Below are 19,368 nucleotides of genomic sequence, written 5' to 3'. Positions count from 1 at the left end.
TCTCGAGATAGAAAAAAGGTATTAACATGTGGTTTTCGCTATTCTGTTGCTAATTTTGTCTAATTTTGTAATATGGTATTAAAAATGCATGTTTGTATTTAATATTTTCCAAGGAACACTAGATTTCTGAAAAAAATTAAATAACGCCTTCTAGCTGGCATATTACTCAGTAAGTTGGTTCGAAATCATAACTTTTACATTGACGAAAAAGATCTGTCTTCAACAAGACCAAGTTTGCAAAATTTGATTAAGCAGAACCGGACTCACAGCCAGTTTTTCATAACAAGGTTCCCACTCACCCCCACCTCTTATTTCCAAAGGTAGACCTAAACTTGTCAAATCAAATATGCGTAGAATTTTATGAAGAATACTACGATCGGATTTCCAGTGCCCCTTCATTAGGAAAATTTTGTAAAATTTAGATTTTTTAATTTTTGATATTCAATAGGGATGTTCACAAAAAATTAAAAAGTCATTTCAAACATGTAAAACGATTAAGAAACACCCTAGGAATAATTGTCCAAAATTTCAACAAAATTGAAAAAGCCTTTCTATAAAAAATCTTTATTAGAAATCTAGCATTATTTTAAATTTCAAGAACGCTTCTCTATTGGCCTGACGTCACTAGTTGCATACCCTAAGCGCGCGCCATTCTCATAGTGTTACTGTTTACCTGTTTGACGTCTCAGGTCATTTTATTTTGTTCTCTTCTTGTTTTATCAGGGTTAAAGTGGAGTTTTATGGTGAATTTGTTTAGTTTAAAGTGGATAGACTGTTTGTAAGGACATATTTTGAGTTTTACAAAAATAAACAAATAAAACGGAAGAAGGTTTTCAGAAAGCCGATTCGTATAAACTACCGACTGTAGTGTAGATGTAACAATGGTGTATGATTTATTGGCATCTTATAAAAAAATAAATCTACCACAGCTTTACTGAGTGTATATTCCATATAATTTTCCATGTCTTCTTTAAGCTAAAAAAAGAAATGCTTAATACTCCACAAAAAAAATAGAGAAAGTTGTATGCATGCATTGTACGCATGCATATTGTATACATACATTGGCTGGTTATTACTTTACCTTGGTTAGGTGTATTAAAAATATTTTTATTCTTCTTCATGTGCCTTGTCCGTTGTGGACGTTGGCTATCATCATGGCAATTTTAATTTCATTTGAGGCGTTTCTGAATAACTCGATCGATTTTTGTCCAAATCATTGGCGTAAGTTTTTAAGTCATGAGTGTCTTTTCTTCCGGGTCCGCGTTTGCTCTCTATTTTACCTTGCGTTATCAGTTGGAGTATACGATATTTATCATGCCTCATGATATGACCGAAATATTTAAGATTTCGTTTCTTAATTGTAAAAGAGATTTCTTTTTGTTTTCCCATTCGACGCAATACCTGTACGTTGGTGTGGGTCACCCAGGATATTTCGAAGATACGTGGGTACACCCACATCTCGAATGCCTCTAGCTTTTTTATTAATGTTTCCAATATTGTCCAGGCCTCTGCGCCATATAGCAAGACCGGAAATAATAACATTTTAGCAGCCGCATTTTTAGTGGGAGAGATATTATGTCGCAATGGGTGAAAATATTTCTCATGCATGTTGTTAAATGTTGCTATGTCCTTTTCAACTCTAGATCTTATTTCGGTTGTTTCGTATTTCGAGTTGACAACTGTTCCAAGGTAAAAAATATTTTTGAACTTGGGTATTATACATTTTCATTTCAACCAATCTTTTCACTAAATTATTAATGATTTTAATATAATATAAAGTCATACCTACATCCACATGTAGTTATTTCAAGGTTTACTTTTACTGCATGTATTATTAGAATCCCGTTTTTAGGAATATCCCGGTTTAAGGAATACAAATTTGAGGTCCCGAAACTTTTTCATTTACTCTTTAAGGGGGTAGGTGCAAAATCTTGGTCCAATGCTATTTAAATTCATTCATTTTTTTCGAATCCTGAGAAAACTAATAAGTATTTCTGAAAAATGTAAATGCAGAAAGAACAATTACATTATTACCAAAGGCCGAAAGTCTCTGGAAAACTTCTATAATGTTTATTTTATTAAGTTAGTTCTTTAAGTTAGTTATTTTAAGTTCTAGCTGCAACAAACCATTTCTTTTTCTGTTTTAAATTGGCTGGAACGGTAATAAAAATCTTGTCAGAACTGTTTTTTGATTATTTACACACCCAGGAACAAAACACCACTTATTTGGCTTTATTTTTAATAATTAAATACGTAAAAAACTGCGCACATTCAAATACACTGAGTAAATAAGTATACAAAACTAGTCGTCGATCAAAGAGTTACGACTGCTGACGTCACAGACCGTAGCCTCGCTGCAGGGTACCGTTTTTCTAGCCTCCAAGAAAATCAACATTATGAACTCATTTATCTTAAAAAATATACATTTTTAAACAGTTTTATGATTGTTACATTTTTATATACCTTGTAATCTATTGAATTTAACTATATTTAAAAATTAGTGAACATCCCTATTACGCCCTCTAGCGGTGGTCCCACAATTATGAAAATAATTTCCAGGCTTTTCCTGAGGCAACTTTTGTTATAAAATTTTTTATTTCAAAGCTCTACTATAAACGGTTCCTGAGATATGGCCGAGAGCCATTCTTATTGGGACACCCGGTACATTGGAGACCACGCGAACACAGTCATAATGGATGAAGACTACAAAAAGGTGGCTAGACGACATCAAACAGCTCAAAACAGAGAAGAGTGGAGAGGATTTTGTCCAGGAGTGGATGCAAACGGGAGGAAGAAGAAAATAAGTATCTCCCCAAATTTCAGCTCCAATTTCTAACGAGAGAAAAAGAACAATTCATGTAATAATGTATACAAATTTTATAAAAATTTAGAAAACGGTAATAATTACTTACTTTCAAAACTGTTTCCAATTTTTTCAATGGGTGTTCATCAACGGCTTCTCCTGTCCATCCTACAATGTTTCTTAATTCTTCTAACGTCAATTTTATCGTTCTTGGAGTATACGGTAAGTTTGGTTCGGTTTCCTCCTCTGTAGTAACACACACTCTTAAGAATTCAACCAAAGTGTTCAAAGTCGACAAACATTCTCCATTGTCTTTAGAAAAATTCTCGACCAATTTATTCAACACCAACAAGAAGAGATCATTTTTCTTTAGTAAGAGCTCTTTAAGATGGAAAAATCCGTAATCATGTTCGGTTAATAATATCAGCGCCCTCACTATTGGTAAATATGTCAAAAATGAGTTATCAGTAGTCAGATGTTCTCCCATCATATTGATATAAGACAAGAGATGTTCCTTCATAGGCAAAGCATTTGCTAAATATTCATCCGATGATATTTCTTTACCGTCAGCTCCAGTCTGCGTCAAAGTAATTTCAATGTCACAAAAACTTTGTATTATACTTAAGATACACTCTTGTGACTGTATGTGGCTATTACTAGTCGAACTCGTTTTCAAAATTTGCCCGAACGCTGAAATCAGATTCACGTATCGTTCTTCCGTTTTATGAGTTACCAGACTGTTCGAGTGCATTAAATGTAGAAAAGCACATTTAATAGTATTTTGTGTAACGAGACACGCCAAGAAATTGAGTAATCTAGCAATGTAAGGGCTACAAGGAGCAATTTTTGTATTTTCTTTAGGTACCACAGCATCATAAACGTTATCTAATACTCCTCTAGTTATCATAACAGCCGAATTAGCCGCCAGATCTGAAATCTGCACACAAATACGCCTCAACAGATTCAACAATTGCGGCTGCGTCGATATACACAACTTATTAACCATATCTTGTATGACGGTACTATGAGGGTGCAAGTGAGCAGACCAAAGCTTCCTCAAACTAATTATCCACGAGATTTCATTCTCAGAAAGGTCATCTCTAGTCTGCAAAGGAAGAGGCAAAGGTAGCAGCTCGGAAAAAATCAGAAGACCTGAGACAAATGTATGTGGCAACAGCGTAACGTATTTTATGACTTCTCCACACATTTGAGTCCATAAAGTTTTAGTTAAAGAATCTTTCTCGTTCACTTGTTCAGATACAGGTTGCGTGTACACCAATAAAGTATCTATGATATTGGCTTTTACTTCCTGTACCACCAAATGGATTGCTGAAGAGATAGGAAAATTATTTAATAAGTTGTAAGTTTTTAGAAGTATAGGTATAACTGAAAGATCCTTAAAGTTTGTATTTTGGCACTGAATCACGTAGGATAACATTTGTTTTAATAATACGATGGAGGGTTTAACTGTATTGATTATCATCCACCCTTGATTGGCGGCTATTACAGAACAATGTAGACTCGGTTGCTCATAATACTCACATATTTTTTGCAACAATTTTGTAAGTAAAGAAGTTCCATCCAAAGAAAAAAGTTGCAGTATAACATGCTTGTACTTCAGCTCTACATAGTGGCATAAAGGATGTTCTGCAACTCCCTGAGAACTGGCATAGGGACAAATTCCCAAGTGTTCTATAATCCTTAAAGAAGTAATTATAGGCCCAAGATTATGAGGGAAATTTTCCATCTGTTTCATTATGACATCGACAAAGGTAGAAATATTGTCATAAGATAAAGTTGTTACATTTTCAAATGGCAAAAGGTAGTACTTCAACTCGTTGAGTTTATTGCATTCATTTTCTTCAAACATATCGTGATGGTTACTTAAATGCAACAATAACTTGGAATGTTTTTCCATTAAAGATACGTTGGAAACTACAGTAACTGCCATAAAAGCCAAATCAATTATATAACCGATGGACGGAGAACTTTTAACACGAGCCAGAATTATATCTGGTTTGTCTTTCGAAAAAATAAAATCTACGAACTGAAGTAAAGCGTTTACATTATTATCCAATCCTAAAACTTCAGCACAGCAAACTTTCCCTATCGGTGAAAACGTTAGGCAAAACAGTGAGTGTAAGTTGTCGGTAATTTCTGGATTTTCCCAGTCATAATTCAATATTTTCGCCTTGGATAAAAGCAGTTCTATATGATACAAAGCTTGAAGTTTGTAAGCTACTTTTAGCCCTAAATTGTGCGACTTCATGTCAACACTATCATACTGGATCTCTTCTTCGTTCCTCAAGAGACACTTCAATAACAAATTCATGGTAATAACATTTTCAGATAAAAATTGCAGACCCTCATTATCTGTTAACATTTTAGAAATAACCTCGTATATAGGAGTTTTTATTAATGGTAGGTTCATAGTACTAGGATGGGTGAGCAACAAAACGAAGCACTGCAGCAAATTAAACATCTTGAAATAATCCATCAAGATACTATCCTTATGGTCTCTCATGACTTCAAACTGTGAAGCTACTGGCAAAAATCTCTTCGGTTGTGATAACACAAAAGGTCCTTTTCGAACGTAGGTAAAAATTTCGCTCAAAGATTTGGTCATTAAGTTTACTTCCTCTGGAGAAATGTCGTAAGAAGTACCACGAAGTTTTATTAGAATAGAATGCAGTTTGTGAAGCACTTCAAAAAGGTGAAGCTTCTTGATAATTGACGTTAAGGCAAATTTAATGCGTACTAACGGATTATCTCGAACGTAACAAATGAGTTTCGTGTACTCGACTGATTCATTTATAGTTTCATTGGGTGCTCTGGAGCCCCAAAGAAATTTCTCAACTGCAAATTTATGGTGCAAGTATGTGTCTAGAGCTTTAAGTATCATGAGCTTGATAGACAAAGCCATGAACTCTTGTTCATAGAGATTTAGTAGTTCTTTATGAAGATTGACATCGTTTTGCCACAAAAGGGTTACGAACTCTGCACTTGTACAGCAATAATCAGCCAATCTAACGCCACTCTTCAGGTGTCTTATTTTATAAGCAGGCTGAGTTTGAAGATTGGCTAAATCGTAATTGATCGCAACTTTTAACCAATCCAGCAAATTGGATACTATGAAACGTGCTTGTTCTGTTAATTCTTTGTCTTCTTGCGACAATGATTCGACGTTTAAGGATTTAGTATTCACGTACAATTTAACAATATCACAAAATAGTTGCGAAGGACCAATAATATTCATGACTTTCTCAGATAAATGCACAAATTCTTCTTTGATCTCCGTATTTAGATTATTGAATATATTCATATCGTATTTCGTAATACTCGATTTGAAGTAGTCATCTGCTATACCTATCGATACTTTTAAACTATCATCAATCTCTATGACATTGTCGTTTATGTTAAACCTCTGCTTTTTGGGGTATTTTTTAAGTTCCGTAATACCTGGAGTGAATAATTTAATGATATCATCATTATTAGTATATGCCGTGTAATCAAACTCTAAGTCTTGGTAGTGATCTGTGTCATCAAGTATATCTTCATCGCTAAGTATGGGCTCAAACTCCTCGACATCCAATTGTGGTGGCTCTTCCACACACATTTCTTTCGGGGGACTCGCCTTAACTTCTTCACTTTCGTCTTCTCTCTTTTCAGTCTGTTCTGACGCAACAATAAGATTGTCTTCCATGACAACCTCGGTAAGTTCTTGAATTTGAGGTGTATGGGGTCGCTTTGGAGAATGTAAAGGTGGCGTTCTCGGTCGCTTTCTATCCTCCCTCTCTTCGTTTCTGTTATACGATCTCCTATAGTTGTCATCGTGTTTGCTATATTGTCTATCTCTATCGTGGCCTCGCTCTCGATCTCTCTCGCTCCAATCGTGGTCGGTTCTTTCGAGTCGGTAGTCGGCATGATCGTGTTCGGGCCAATTAATATCCGATGGATCTCTTTCAAGTTCTCTATAGTCTCGAGATTGCCTGTCTCTGTCTTTGCTTCCTGAACGGGAATATCGTTTTTCGCGATCTCGACGGTCTACTTCGGTTCGGTTATGGTCACGTTCTTGTTTCTGAAAAACACAAAGAATTACAATGGTCAATTTAAACCGAACAATTAAAAATATTATATGTTAAAAAAATATAAAACAGATAATGGAAAAATGTTGAGAGTTTGATCTTGAGCTTCATCATATGTTCATAGATTTGTAACAGGCATTTGATAGAGCATGCAGGGTTAGACTATGGACAGCGATGCAGGAATTTGGCTTTCCAAAAAAATAGTCAATTTGATACGGATGTGTATGGAAATGTTCTGATATACGGTGAGAGTTGGATAACAATGCTCGGAGACGTTTGAAGTAAACAATGAACTTGTACCCTCTTTAAGAACAAGTGGAGGGCTACACATGGAACGGCACTGGGCTCGGGTTCTCTAGGGCTCAAATATAAGAGATAAGAAGGTGAGATACGAAAGAGAAAGAGAAGAGGAGAGAAGAGAATTCTGGGCGCCACCTATCGTTGGATAGGAAATTATAAGGAATAGAGAAAGTTAAACGATATTAAAACGACAAGAAAAGACAATAAATGCGAGGCGAAAGAAATAAAATATGAATATTACACGATACCAAAATAAATTTACAGAGAAGAGCGGGTAATTATGTCGCGCGGTAATCACTAGATATTAAGACACATGTACATGCAAAAAAAAAATAAAAAACAATACAATACCTGAAAGAGAAGAAACACATATACATGCAACAAAATAAATAATCAGATAGATGTGAGGAAATAAAAATAAGTAAATATTTGAGTTAAAAAATTATATTGTGATCTTCAAAGTATATATAAAAACAAGTAAAAAACACAATGATTAATGATTCTGTCGTAATTTCTATTGAATAATTCTCTTTCCGCAACGTAATGATATTCAAATTGGTATTCTCAAGAAAGGTGAGAAAATTAAAAAAATTATTAGGTATATGGCAATATTTAATTCAAATGAAAATAAGAGAAATGAGTGATTATTGAGTCTTGAGAATATGTACGTTAAAAAAAGTTTGACAAAAAGTTTGATAGTGATCACTATACGTATAGTATTTTTACTACAAAAACGTTATAGGGCTTTTCATTCACAGTCATTTGTTTCGAGCTTCTTTCATATGTCGTATAATCCGTGTATATTAATATTATACACAGATTATACAAAATATGACAGAAGCTCGAAACAAATGACAATCGATGAAAAGCCCTATTACGTAGGTCAAAATTTTTGACGTAAGAGAACTGTCAAAACATTAGAATGTGACTTTTCATTATTGCCGTGTTTATAATAAACATAGCAATAATGAAAAGTCACATTCTAATGTTTTGACAGTTCTCTTACGTCAAAAATTTTGACCTACGTAATAACGTTTTTGTAGTAAAAATACTATATATACATAACATATATATAAAGAAAAAAGTCTACCTGTGATAAATCGCTAGGTATTATATCGTATGTATATAACTATTCCGTACAAATAATAGGTTTGTTCGTAGTACGATCCAAACGATCAGCAACCGTTGCCAACCATCAGACGCATGCGCAGTTAACAGTTGGCGCTGCGCAGTTAACAGTTTGAGTTCGTAAACTACGAACGCGCATGCGTCTGATGGTTGGCAACGGTTGCTGATCGTTCTACGAACAAACCTAATATTCTTAATTGTCTGTTTGGTTTAAGCCACAAAAACAAGTTATAAATAAACCAACGGCACTGAAGTTTCAAGTCAATAACCCTCTTTTAATAGGGGTCTTAAGTAAATCACACAATAAACAAATAGTCGGTAAACCATAAATCTCTGCTGGTGTATTGTATAAGGTATGGTACTTACAATATCGGCGCGTGTCAAACCAGGTAGATCTGATTTATTGCCAAACAATCGCAGGTCAGGCACTTGTCGGTATAACAAGTGGATTAGAATGGTTGAAGTGATGATTGTGGTACATACCAGGTAAAGAGATGAAATAATCATACAGCACTTAGCAGCGAACGGTACAGCAACAGTTACACACGGTCAGCAAGGAAGTAGGTACAGGCGTCAGTCTAACAACGAATCAGAAAACATTAGGACGAAACCAGGATTAAGTAGAAAACAAAATTGATAGGGTCTGTAACGACAGAAGAGAATTTCTTATAGAATATACCATAAGTAGATACCGGAGAGGAATCAAAAATGCAATAAATTAATTGTACTCACCGCTACTTCCTGGACGCACTTCTCTCACAAGACGACACAAGGAAAATGAATTTGTAATTGACTTCTGAGAGCTAGATCCAATTTTTAGGGATGAACGCGATAGAGGGGGTATGAGGCAAATATAGTCCTTATTGGCATCTGGAAGATGGGGCATTTAGAAATCTAACAACTTTCTCTTGCTACGCGGATATCCTTGCAACAGCTAACGGGATCCTTAATGGTTCGTCGAAATTTAGTTTTGAGAGGACAAAAGAAGAAAAATTCATTGTTAGGAGGAAAGTACTACGCGACTACAAAGCTATGAAGTTGCCCCCTGGGGATTTTATGAAAGTATTTCTGCTGAAGGGACATGACGAATGGAGATTTCGAAATCAGAGCATACGAACAATGTTGATTCTTTACCATAGGCGTAGCTAGAGAAATTTTGAGGGGATTTATTAAGGGGGATTTCATACATGCTACAAACTAAAACAGGGAGATGCACTTTCACCACGAAAGAAGAATCAAAAAACCAACTACAGTATTTCATAAAGAAGGAGAAAACACTGTTGGCATTTGCAGATGATATTGATCAAATAGGAAACACCAGATTAAGGATGCGAGATGCTTTCGTCAGGTTCGAGATGGAAGCAGTGAAGATGGGGCTCCTAATCAATGAAAACAAAACTAAATATATGTATGAATTTAAGCCGCAATAACCGAAACAGAAATATAATTGGACAAATAATCACCATCAATGACTTTAAGTTTGAGCGCGTCAGAGAATTTAAGTCATACAAAAAAAAAACATACGGCCCGTAGTGATGTGTGGTACCGAAAAGTGGACGACAACAAATACAAACAAAAAGCAACTGCACGTTTTGGGAAAAATTCTAAGGAATTGGGCGTGTGCTTGATGAAGCAGAGGTCCATATAGGATAAGAATTAACAAAGACCTTGATGAACTATATCCAGACACTAACATAATAAAAGTAATAAAAAGGTAAGGTAAAGTTTTCAATCCTAATAGCAACATTAATAATATTAAAATATTAAAAATATTAAAAAATATAAATAAATAAAATTTAATAAATAAAAATTGAAAAATATTAAAAATACTACTAAAAGATTTTTAGATTGAAAACTTATTGGTGGTGACACCTCCAAGGCTTCTACAATATGCAAGCCAGATGGATGCTGCAGTGAAGACAAAAGGGAAGGAATTCTACACTATGCAATTCACAACCCCCGTCTGCAGCGTGGTAAAGTTCCAACGGAAAATGGACCTAGTTACTCTATAGAAGTAATACTAATATAAAATAAAAATAAAAATGTATTGGCGGTGTGCAAGTACTTAGAGGGGATATGAGAAACGATTGTGCGTAAATATCGGAGAAATCTTGAAACTTTCTGAAATAATTCATATTGTCAATTGGAATTGTCAAATTGACGTATATTTAATTTTCTTCTTCTTCTTGTAGTTTCATGGCCTCCACCTCTTAGGTACTTGGCCAGTCCTCGTATTTAGACTAACTGGAAGAGAATCCTCTTTTCAAAGGGTCTGGATTTTTCCACATTCCCTTCTTTAAATTCATTATGATATGATTTTCAAATAACTATTTTTATTTTATATTTTCATTTGAAATATTGTTAAAAATTGATTGATATTTCTTAAGGTTTGGTCATTAATATTATGTAGGAGATTTTGTATATTTACTACATACAATTGTTTACTTTGTAATAACATAACCTCAGTCTTAGTTTTTCTTCTTATAACTTTTTTGGGCTCTGGCCTTGACAATTATCCTGCAACCAGGACTAACGTAATTGGCCAATACAATTAAAAGTGCGAATAAAGTTGCTGAGCGTAGAAACCAGGTGTCGCTTTTCCGAACTTACACAGTCCCAATACTATTTTTATTCAGTTGCAATGTGAAGGCAAAACAATCTTATTTTTCACTTAGAATAGGGAGTGCAGTCCAGCACTCTGAATCGACGATTTTCGACTCTTATTAGAGTCATCATCGGAGAGGCAATGAAGGCATGTTGTCAACTCGGCTAAAGCCAAGTTATAGAGGGTTTGAAATTCTGGAGATTGTCAGAATCGATAATATGGTTTATAAAATACGTCAAGACCAATCTAAATTACATCAATATCAGTACAAATTAGCAGAGGAAGAACTTAATAAAAAATTAGAGCATTATAATGTTAATAGTTATACCATTAGATATATTGATGGATGTCCCAAAATTGTCAACACACTGCTATAAAAATATAAAGTGACCCCATTACAATTATATTATCAGAATGGTGGTGGTTAGGTTGCGAACTAAACTGAATGAAAATAATGGGATAATAAACTCCTGGACAAAATTAACGCACCACTTTAATTAATCTAAATATTTGCAATATGAACACAATAAAACTAAGTTACATTGAAATAATAATAAACACCTACAAATAAGTCCAACATGACTTTATCATGACCTTAATTTGCCTTATTGTTTCTTTAAAAATTTGTTTTTGCCGGAAATGCGTAAAGAAGCTAGCATATCTCCAAATTGCAAAAAGAAAAAAATCAGGAAAGTAACACAATAAAATGCATCTGGGTCAACACTAATACACTGTAGGCCCTCCTCTACTTCTTATGAACGCATTTATGCGTCGAGGCAAGCTTGATACCAAATGTTCAACAAAAGCTTGCGGAATATTCTCCCATTCTTCAATAACTGCCTCAATGAGTTGGTTGTGATTGGCAATAGGGATCCTACGACTTCGAATCTTTTTCTGAGATAGTCCCATAGATGCTCTATAGGATTCATGTCCGGACTGTTAGGTGGCCACTCTAATAATGGAATGTCAACATCATTTAGGTAGCCAATAACCTGTCGAGCCACATGAGGACGAGCGTTCTCTTGCATGAATAAAAAATTAGGTCCAAGAAACGGAGGAAAAGGCATTACATGTTCGACAATAATGTTGCCTAAGTAATAATGGGCGTTCATAGACCTCGTACGTATGGGGACCAACTCCGTACGAGCTTCACAACAAATTCCTCCCCAAAACATTTTAGAGCCACCACCAAAAGGTACTTTAGGAGAGAAATTGGAGCTGCCAAACCTTTCTCCATGCCTTCACCAGACACGCTCACGACCATCTGGAGCTTTTAGGCTTACTCTAGTCTCATCGGAGAAAAGAACTCGTTTCCAATCATCGATGGTCCAATTTTGATGCAATCTTGCAAAATTCAATCTCTGAAACCTGTGTTCTCTGGTAAGCAAGGGTTTTTTGGCCGGTTTCCTGTTGGTCAATTCTGCTTCATGTAAACGTCTTCTAACTGTTCGAGACGATCTCGCGACATCTCAAACATCTGCTAGTTCATTTTTTAGCAAATTGCTGGTGACTCTCCTATCTCTGAGAGCACGTTGTCTCAAAAAACGATCATCAATTTGATTAGTGCAACGTTTTCGCCCTTGCTCTTGTCTTCGATGGTACGACCCTGATTCATTATATCGCCTCACCTTGCGACTGATGCTGGAATGATGTCTTCCTAACAAACCTGCAACGTATCGCATTGAATACCCTTCATCTAGGAGTAGGACAGTCGATGCTCGCACTGCCTCCTCCATTGACAAATTTCTTTGGCGGTTCATTTTTTTATTTGATTTTTGTGCAAATGAAGTTCCAAACATGCATGTGATCAAAAAATATCACAATAAAAAGCTTGCTTCTCACAAGCACTTTGCTTTAATCGGCACTTTTTATGAAAAGTTTAACTCACTTTTAGTCTAAAACGAAGTTTAATACAAATTATTGTTAAAACAAGACTATTATTAGCTTACATAACAACTGTCACTATCAAACAAGATCCATAGGCAACTTGTCATACAGTAAATTATCAATAAAAAAAGATTATTGAGAAAAATATGAGTGGTGCGTTAATTTTGTCCAGGAGTTTAGTAATAATATCGTACAGCACTTTTGCCGAGGAGATCCTTTCGGATTGTTCCGGCGCCACTACATCTTTAACCCTGTTTTAAGTAGCTATGCACAACTAACCCACGGGGGAAGACGGATTAAAGTTAAAGGTGAACGACCGGTATCATTTTTAGAAATGAAAATGTCGATTTTGGTGCCGAGAATCGAACTAATGCTCTCTAGCTTATGAAGCCAGTACCTTGCCGCTGAGCTACGGCCGTTCACGAATAATGGGATTTCTCGTTGTTTATGATATAGTTGTTCTTACTGAAAGCTGGCTCACATCTGATATAAATATGTATTTACTGTTTTTAGAGCAGATATAAACTTATTAACCAGTACTAAAACTATAGGTGAAGGTGTTTTAATGTTGTATAATATTGTGTTTAATGGCTCACTTTTTTAATTAAAATTATATGTTACATAAAATAATATTTTGTGTATAATATATTAACTTACTGGATATGATACATCCCTACTGTGTTCTCTTCCATCATCTCTTCGTCCCTTATCCCAATCAGTTTCAGGTGTATGATGATAACTTCTAGGATCTTTGGGAACTTCTGTATAATAATCAAATTCTTGAACATGTGCAAAAGGTACATGTTCTGGCTGTGCAAATTGCTAAAATTATTAAACAGTAAATTAAAAATTCTTAAAAAAAATTCAAGTAAAATTTTGCACCTGATAGGGATCAGCCTGTTGAGCAGTATAATCAATAGGTACAGGTGTAATATTATCTTGAGACCATTCCGCATCTAGTGGAGATCCGGCACATATTTGTTGTGCATCTTGGATTGTATTTGGTTGATTATTTAAAGAAGGATTGACAGGTGGCTGAATTATTGGCTCTGCTATATTGTTGGTAAGAGTACCATAAACAGCAAGAGTTATTGTGGTGTACCAACCTAAAATTAACTCAATTAGTATCTAATCTGAAAGTAATAAAGGTTCTTTTTTATTTGATACAATATGCTGTCCCTTTTATCTTCTGCTAAATCTCGATATCAGTATCCTTGAAACTTATAATTGACAGTTCAAGATAAGTGAAGTTTAACTGAAAGAAACTTATGTTTCATTTCGGCACAGAGATGATCAGTCAACCCATTACATATGTTTCAATCTCCCCAGACCATGTCAGGGAGGCTACATGATCAGCTCTGAATCGAAATGAATCCAAAATGGTTATTTAAGCAGACTTATAAAAATAATAATATAGGGGTGTAAAGTTGTGTTATAGAGGTAGCACCTTTTATCGGAACGACCACATCGAGCGTCATAGACGGGAGATGGTTCTTGATAACTGGTCCTCATAAGACAACTAACTCTCACTTATGGCTCCACGTGCCACACCCCGGGAAACTGCATTGGTCTGCAGGCTAAACTAAGTGAGGGTAGTCAGATATGGCGAAAACTCCACCGAGCGATTGCCGGTATAAGCAATCACACACTTACTGACCAACGGCTTCGGGCGGATGAGTTGGTAAGTGGAAGGGCACTCTTTTGTCCTGGCGCTAAGAAATTGGCACCAAAGGCGAATGAATCAAGTAAATGATCAACGGCATAAGGATACAGAAGGCAAGGAGAAACCACTGTATTAAAGATCCAATTGGATATCTCTAGTACAATCATCATGGCTGTACAACGTACAATAAATTCTGGTACTGATCATGGACATCGGAAAACAAGATCCGGCAGGAGAGGTAATTCTCATGACAACAGGGCCTCTCAGGTCGTAACCCGGCGAAATCCCTGTTTTAAAGATGCAATAAATATTGGTACGTGGAACGTCAGAAGTATGTATGAACCTGGAAAAATGAACAATATTATACAAGAGATGCAAAGGTTAAATATCGATATTTTAGGTATCAGCGATACAAGGTGGTCGAGTTCAGGCAGCTTCGCGACAAACAACGGAATGATATATTTTTCAGGAAATAATGACCCACACCACAGATATGGAGTAGCATTTGTTGTATCAAAAAAAATGATGCAGTCTGTTATTAACTTTACACCAGTGTCTGATAGAGTAATATTCCTTCAACTCATACAAAAACTGTAAATCTTAATATCATACAGGTCTATGCTCATACTGCAGAAAAATCAGATGAAGAGGTTGAGGAATTCTATGAACAAATTAACCATGTTCTAAAATCTATAAAACCAAGAGACGTCACAATTATCCTTGGTGATTTTAATTCCAAAATTGGGGAAGGAAAAAGCGGCAAATATGTAGGAAATTATGGTCTCGGGTTAAGGAACGAGAGAGGAGACCGAATGTTACAGTTCTGCTAAGAAAACGATATGATTATTTCAAACACATTTTTTAAACTCCCCAAAAGAAGGCTTTATACGTGGACATCACCTCAACATAACGCACAGAAAATAGTTAGGAATCAAATAGACTTTGTGTTGATAAATGAAAGATACAAAAACGGCATAAAATCGGTTAAGGCGTACCCAGGCGCAGATGTTTCCTCGGACCACAATCCCTTGATAGCGCGTGTAAGCATTAAACTTAAGAAACCTTCACAAAGGGTAAAACCAGATTACATAGATACCAGCCGCTTACAGAACTCAAAAATCAAAGAAGAATTAAAGCAACAGATAAATGGTAACCTAAGAATGTTGTCTACAAAGGAACCAAACACGCACGTGGAAAACAAGTGGCAAGACTTAAAAGAAGCCCTAATAAAACCCGCTCAGAATATCCTTAGCAGAGGAAATACGACAAAAAGACAAGAATGGATGACAGAGAAAATTTTAAGTCTCATGGAGGAACGAAGACAGTTTAAGGGAAAATGCAAACAAAAATACAACGAGATACACAAGCAAATTAGAGATGAAATAAGGTCAGCGAAAGAAAACTTTTACAAAAGAAAATGTGAAGAAATTGAAGAACTGCAATTAAAACATGATACGTTTAACCTACATAAAAAGGTAAAAGAATTGGCAGGTATACAAAAAAGGAAGCATCCCAATGTGCTATACAACGCAAATGGACAAATAATAACTGACCTACAAGAAAAGCTTACGACCTGGAAGAATTATATAGAAGAACTCTTTGCCGATGAAAGAGAGGATCATGATATTGGTAACATACAAGGTGAGGAAGGACCAAAAATCTCTAAAGAAGAAATACTATATGCTATAAAAACAATGAAAAATGGCAAATCACCGGGTCCAGATGGACTTCCATCGGAACTTCTTAAGCTTATGGAAGATGAAACAGTAAATGTTTTGGTTGACCTCTTTAACTGCATTTATAAAACGGGAGAAATACCTAAGGAATGGCTTCTGTCAACTTTTGTGACTATTCCAAAGAAAACAAACGCAAAACTGTGCACCGACCATCGCACAATAAGCTTAATGGGACACACACTAAAAGTATTTCTTAAAGTTATACATACAACAATTCACAAAAAACTAGACGCTGACATCAGTGATACTCAGTTCGGGTTTCGAAACGGGCTTGGAACAAGGGAAGCACTATTTGCACTTAATATCATGTGCCAAAGATGCCTGGATGTTAACCAGGATATAGATATATATATATATATATATATATATATATATATATGTGCTTTATTGACTACAACAAGGCGTTCGATAAAGTTCGCCACGAACACCTGATGAGACTGTTGGTAGAGAAAAACTTGGATAAAAGGGACCTCAGAATTATTTTCAATATTTACTATAACCAGAAGGCGAATATTAGAGTAGAACGGGAAACAAACGAGGAACTCCAGATCAAAAAAGGCGTAAGGCAGGGATGCATACTTTCACCAACCTTGTTTAACTTATATTCAGAAGATATTATAAACAGAGCCCTTACTGACCAAGATATAGGAGTTAAAATAAATGGCACTTTAATAAACAATTTGAGATACGCTGATGACACAGTATTAATAGCAGAAACCCCGGAAGATCTCCAAACACTGATAAACAGAATAGTAGAGTGCAGCGAAAAGTTCGGTTTATCACTTAACATCAAAAAAACAAAAATAATGATGGTGTCGAAATCTCGCACAAAATTTTTCTGACATAACCGTACATGATCAAAGAATTAAGCGTGTTAGAAAATTACCTGGTTAGAAAATTAAATAGTTAATTACCTGGGAACTGTGATTAATGAAAACAACGACAACTCTGAAGAAATCAAGATCAGAATAGAAAAAGCTAGAGCTACTTTTACCAAAATGAAAACAGTTTTATGCGGAAGAGAGCTAAGTTTAAATCTTAAAATTCGCCTGATGAGATGTTACGTGCTGTCAGTTATTTTCTATGGAATGGAAGCTTGGACACTGAAAAAGATCGATACAAGGAAAATAGAAGCATTCGAGATGTGGATGTACCGCAGGATACTGAGAATATCGTGGACAGAGAGAGTGACAAACATGGAAGTTTTGCGAAGGATGCAGAAAGAAAAAGAACTTGCGCTTACTATTAAAAAGCGCAAACTGCAATACTTGGGACATATAATGAGGGGACAAAAGTACCAGCTACTACAATTAATTATTCAGGGAAAAATAATAGGTAAAAGATCCATTGGCAGAAGAAAACATTCATGGTTGAAGAATTTAAGAGATTGGTACAAGTGCAGCAGCTGCCAATTCGGCAAAACTTCGCCATGATAGCCAAACTTCGGAACGAGGACGGCACCTGAAGAAGAAGAAGAAAATAAAAATAATTCGCGGATTGGACAATGCAGTGACATCTATCAACACGTTGAAGGACATTGCGTCAAATGTATAAGCAAGTGGTGTGACACTATATGTATTTTGCACAGCAGAATAGGGAAAAATGTAACGTCTATAGGCGTTGTGTCACATTCCATCAATGGAAATAGGCGTCTATAGATGTTCTGTCCGTCAACGTGTTAATGAAATGAGAAGTACCAGATCCATAAATTTGAAAACTTCTCATGGAACCAATTTTTGGGTACATCCTAAGCCTTTTACAATTTATAAGGCAATGAGATGGCGAACAAAAAAGACCAAAGGGACTCTACAATATGCAGTCACATTCCGTCTATACGTCTAGGAAAAAATTCCATCGAAAGTTACAACATACTCCCAATATGAGTAAACTAAGAAATAAAAGACAGTTCATTAGGGAACTGGGTATTTGAATGGAATTAGGGTATTAAATAGGGATTCACCAAGTATGAACATGAACAATATGAAAATTTAAAACAACAAGATATAGGAAAAAGTGAAACAATAAGAAATGCACGTAATTTTCCCCTTGTTGCCATATTCTAAATTTGAAAAAATATATAGGGAATAATCAGATTTCTTTGACATGCCATTCCTATTACTGCTTTAATATAATAAATTCTATTAAAGCAGTTAACAATAAAAAAGGACATATCTTAAATTTTGTAATAAATAAATGTAGAAACAGGTTACAGAAAATTAAAAAACTTACCCCTAAGGACTAGTCCATCTGTAGGGATTTTCCTTATATTTTCATTTGCAGCACATTCCAAATTAATACAACCATTTTGATCATATTTAAAACCACCTAAAGTTTCAAAAGTACTAGCTCCTGGTTTCCCTAAATCATTAACAAAAAACTCTATGTCAAATTGACTAGGGTTGGTTGCACCAAGTCTAACTCCTCCAGGAAAATCTGCTTGAACTCTGGCTCCTAAAGGAATTATTCTTACTTCAACTACATAAACAGGTTTCGGAAACTGCACCAAATCTAGGTTTATTTCCTAAAACAAAAAGTATTATTGGACTAGTTATTTTATTTCAATCTATTTAAAATATACAGGGTGTCCCGAAAAGATTGGTCATAAATTATACCACAAATTCTGGGGTCAAAAATGGGTTGATCGAACCCCACTTACCTATATACAATAGTGCACACAAAAAAAGTTACAGTCCTTTGAAGTTACAAAATGAAAATCGATTTTTTTTCATATATCGAAAACTCTTAGAGATTTTTAAAATCTCTAAGTATCTTTAAAAAAATTAAAGTGAAATTTGAGCACCCCATAAAAATCTTATGGGGGTTTTGTTCACTTAAACCCCCTCAAATTTTTGTGTACGTTCCAATTAAATTATTATTGTTGCACCATTAATTTTTTTGCCTCTCAGTACTTTTTCGAAAAGCCAGTGTTTATCGAGATATTTTGAATATTTGTCGAATTCACCACATATTTGTATATGGTTAGGTACGATTATAGAGACCTGTTGATAATCTGAAAATTTATTTTTTCTACGGCCATGCTAAAAGAGCCACTTTCACGCACGCATTTCGTTTCCGAAACTTGCACTTTCCCGTACGGCGTGCGACAAAGTAAAACACCTTGTAATATGGCACTATACTATATTATAATACATGCAATAAAC

General features: G+C 35.3%; 1 protein-coding gene across 1 annotated transcript in view; it reads right to left on the bottom strand.

The window, feature by feature from the left end:
* The window catches only part of LOC114335229 (protein virilizer), a 61,336-nt gene that overhangs the window by 34,237 nt on the left and 7,731 nt on the right, over positions 1 to 19,368 (bottom strand). The window contains exons 2-5 of the mRNA XM_028285427.2: positions 18,437 to 18,728; positions 13,691 to 13,914; positions 13,466 to 13,630; positions 2,913 to 6,881 (exon numbers count right to left, since the gene is read on the bottom strand). Of these exons, the coding sequence (XP_028141228.1) occupies positions 2,913 to 6,881; positions 13,466 to 13,630; positions 13,691 to 13,914; positions 18,437 to 18,728 (4,650 nt within the window). The remainder of the gene's footprint in view (positions 1 to 2,912; positions 6,882 to 13,465; positions 13,631 to 13,690; positions 13,915 to 18,436; positions 18,729 to 19,368) is intronic.

This window comes from Diabrotica virgifera, chromosome 7, assembly GCF_917563875.1.
Source record: "Diabrotica virgifera virgifera chromosome 7, PGI_DIABVI_V3a".
Taxonomy (NCBI): domain Eukaryota; kingdom Metazoa; phylum Arthropoda; class Insecta; order Coleoptera; family Chrysomelidae; genus Diabrotica; species Diabrotica virgifera.
This window is presented reverse-complemented; position numbering and strand designations above follow the sequence as displayed.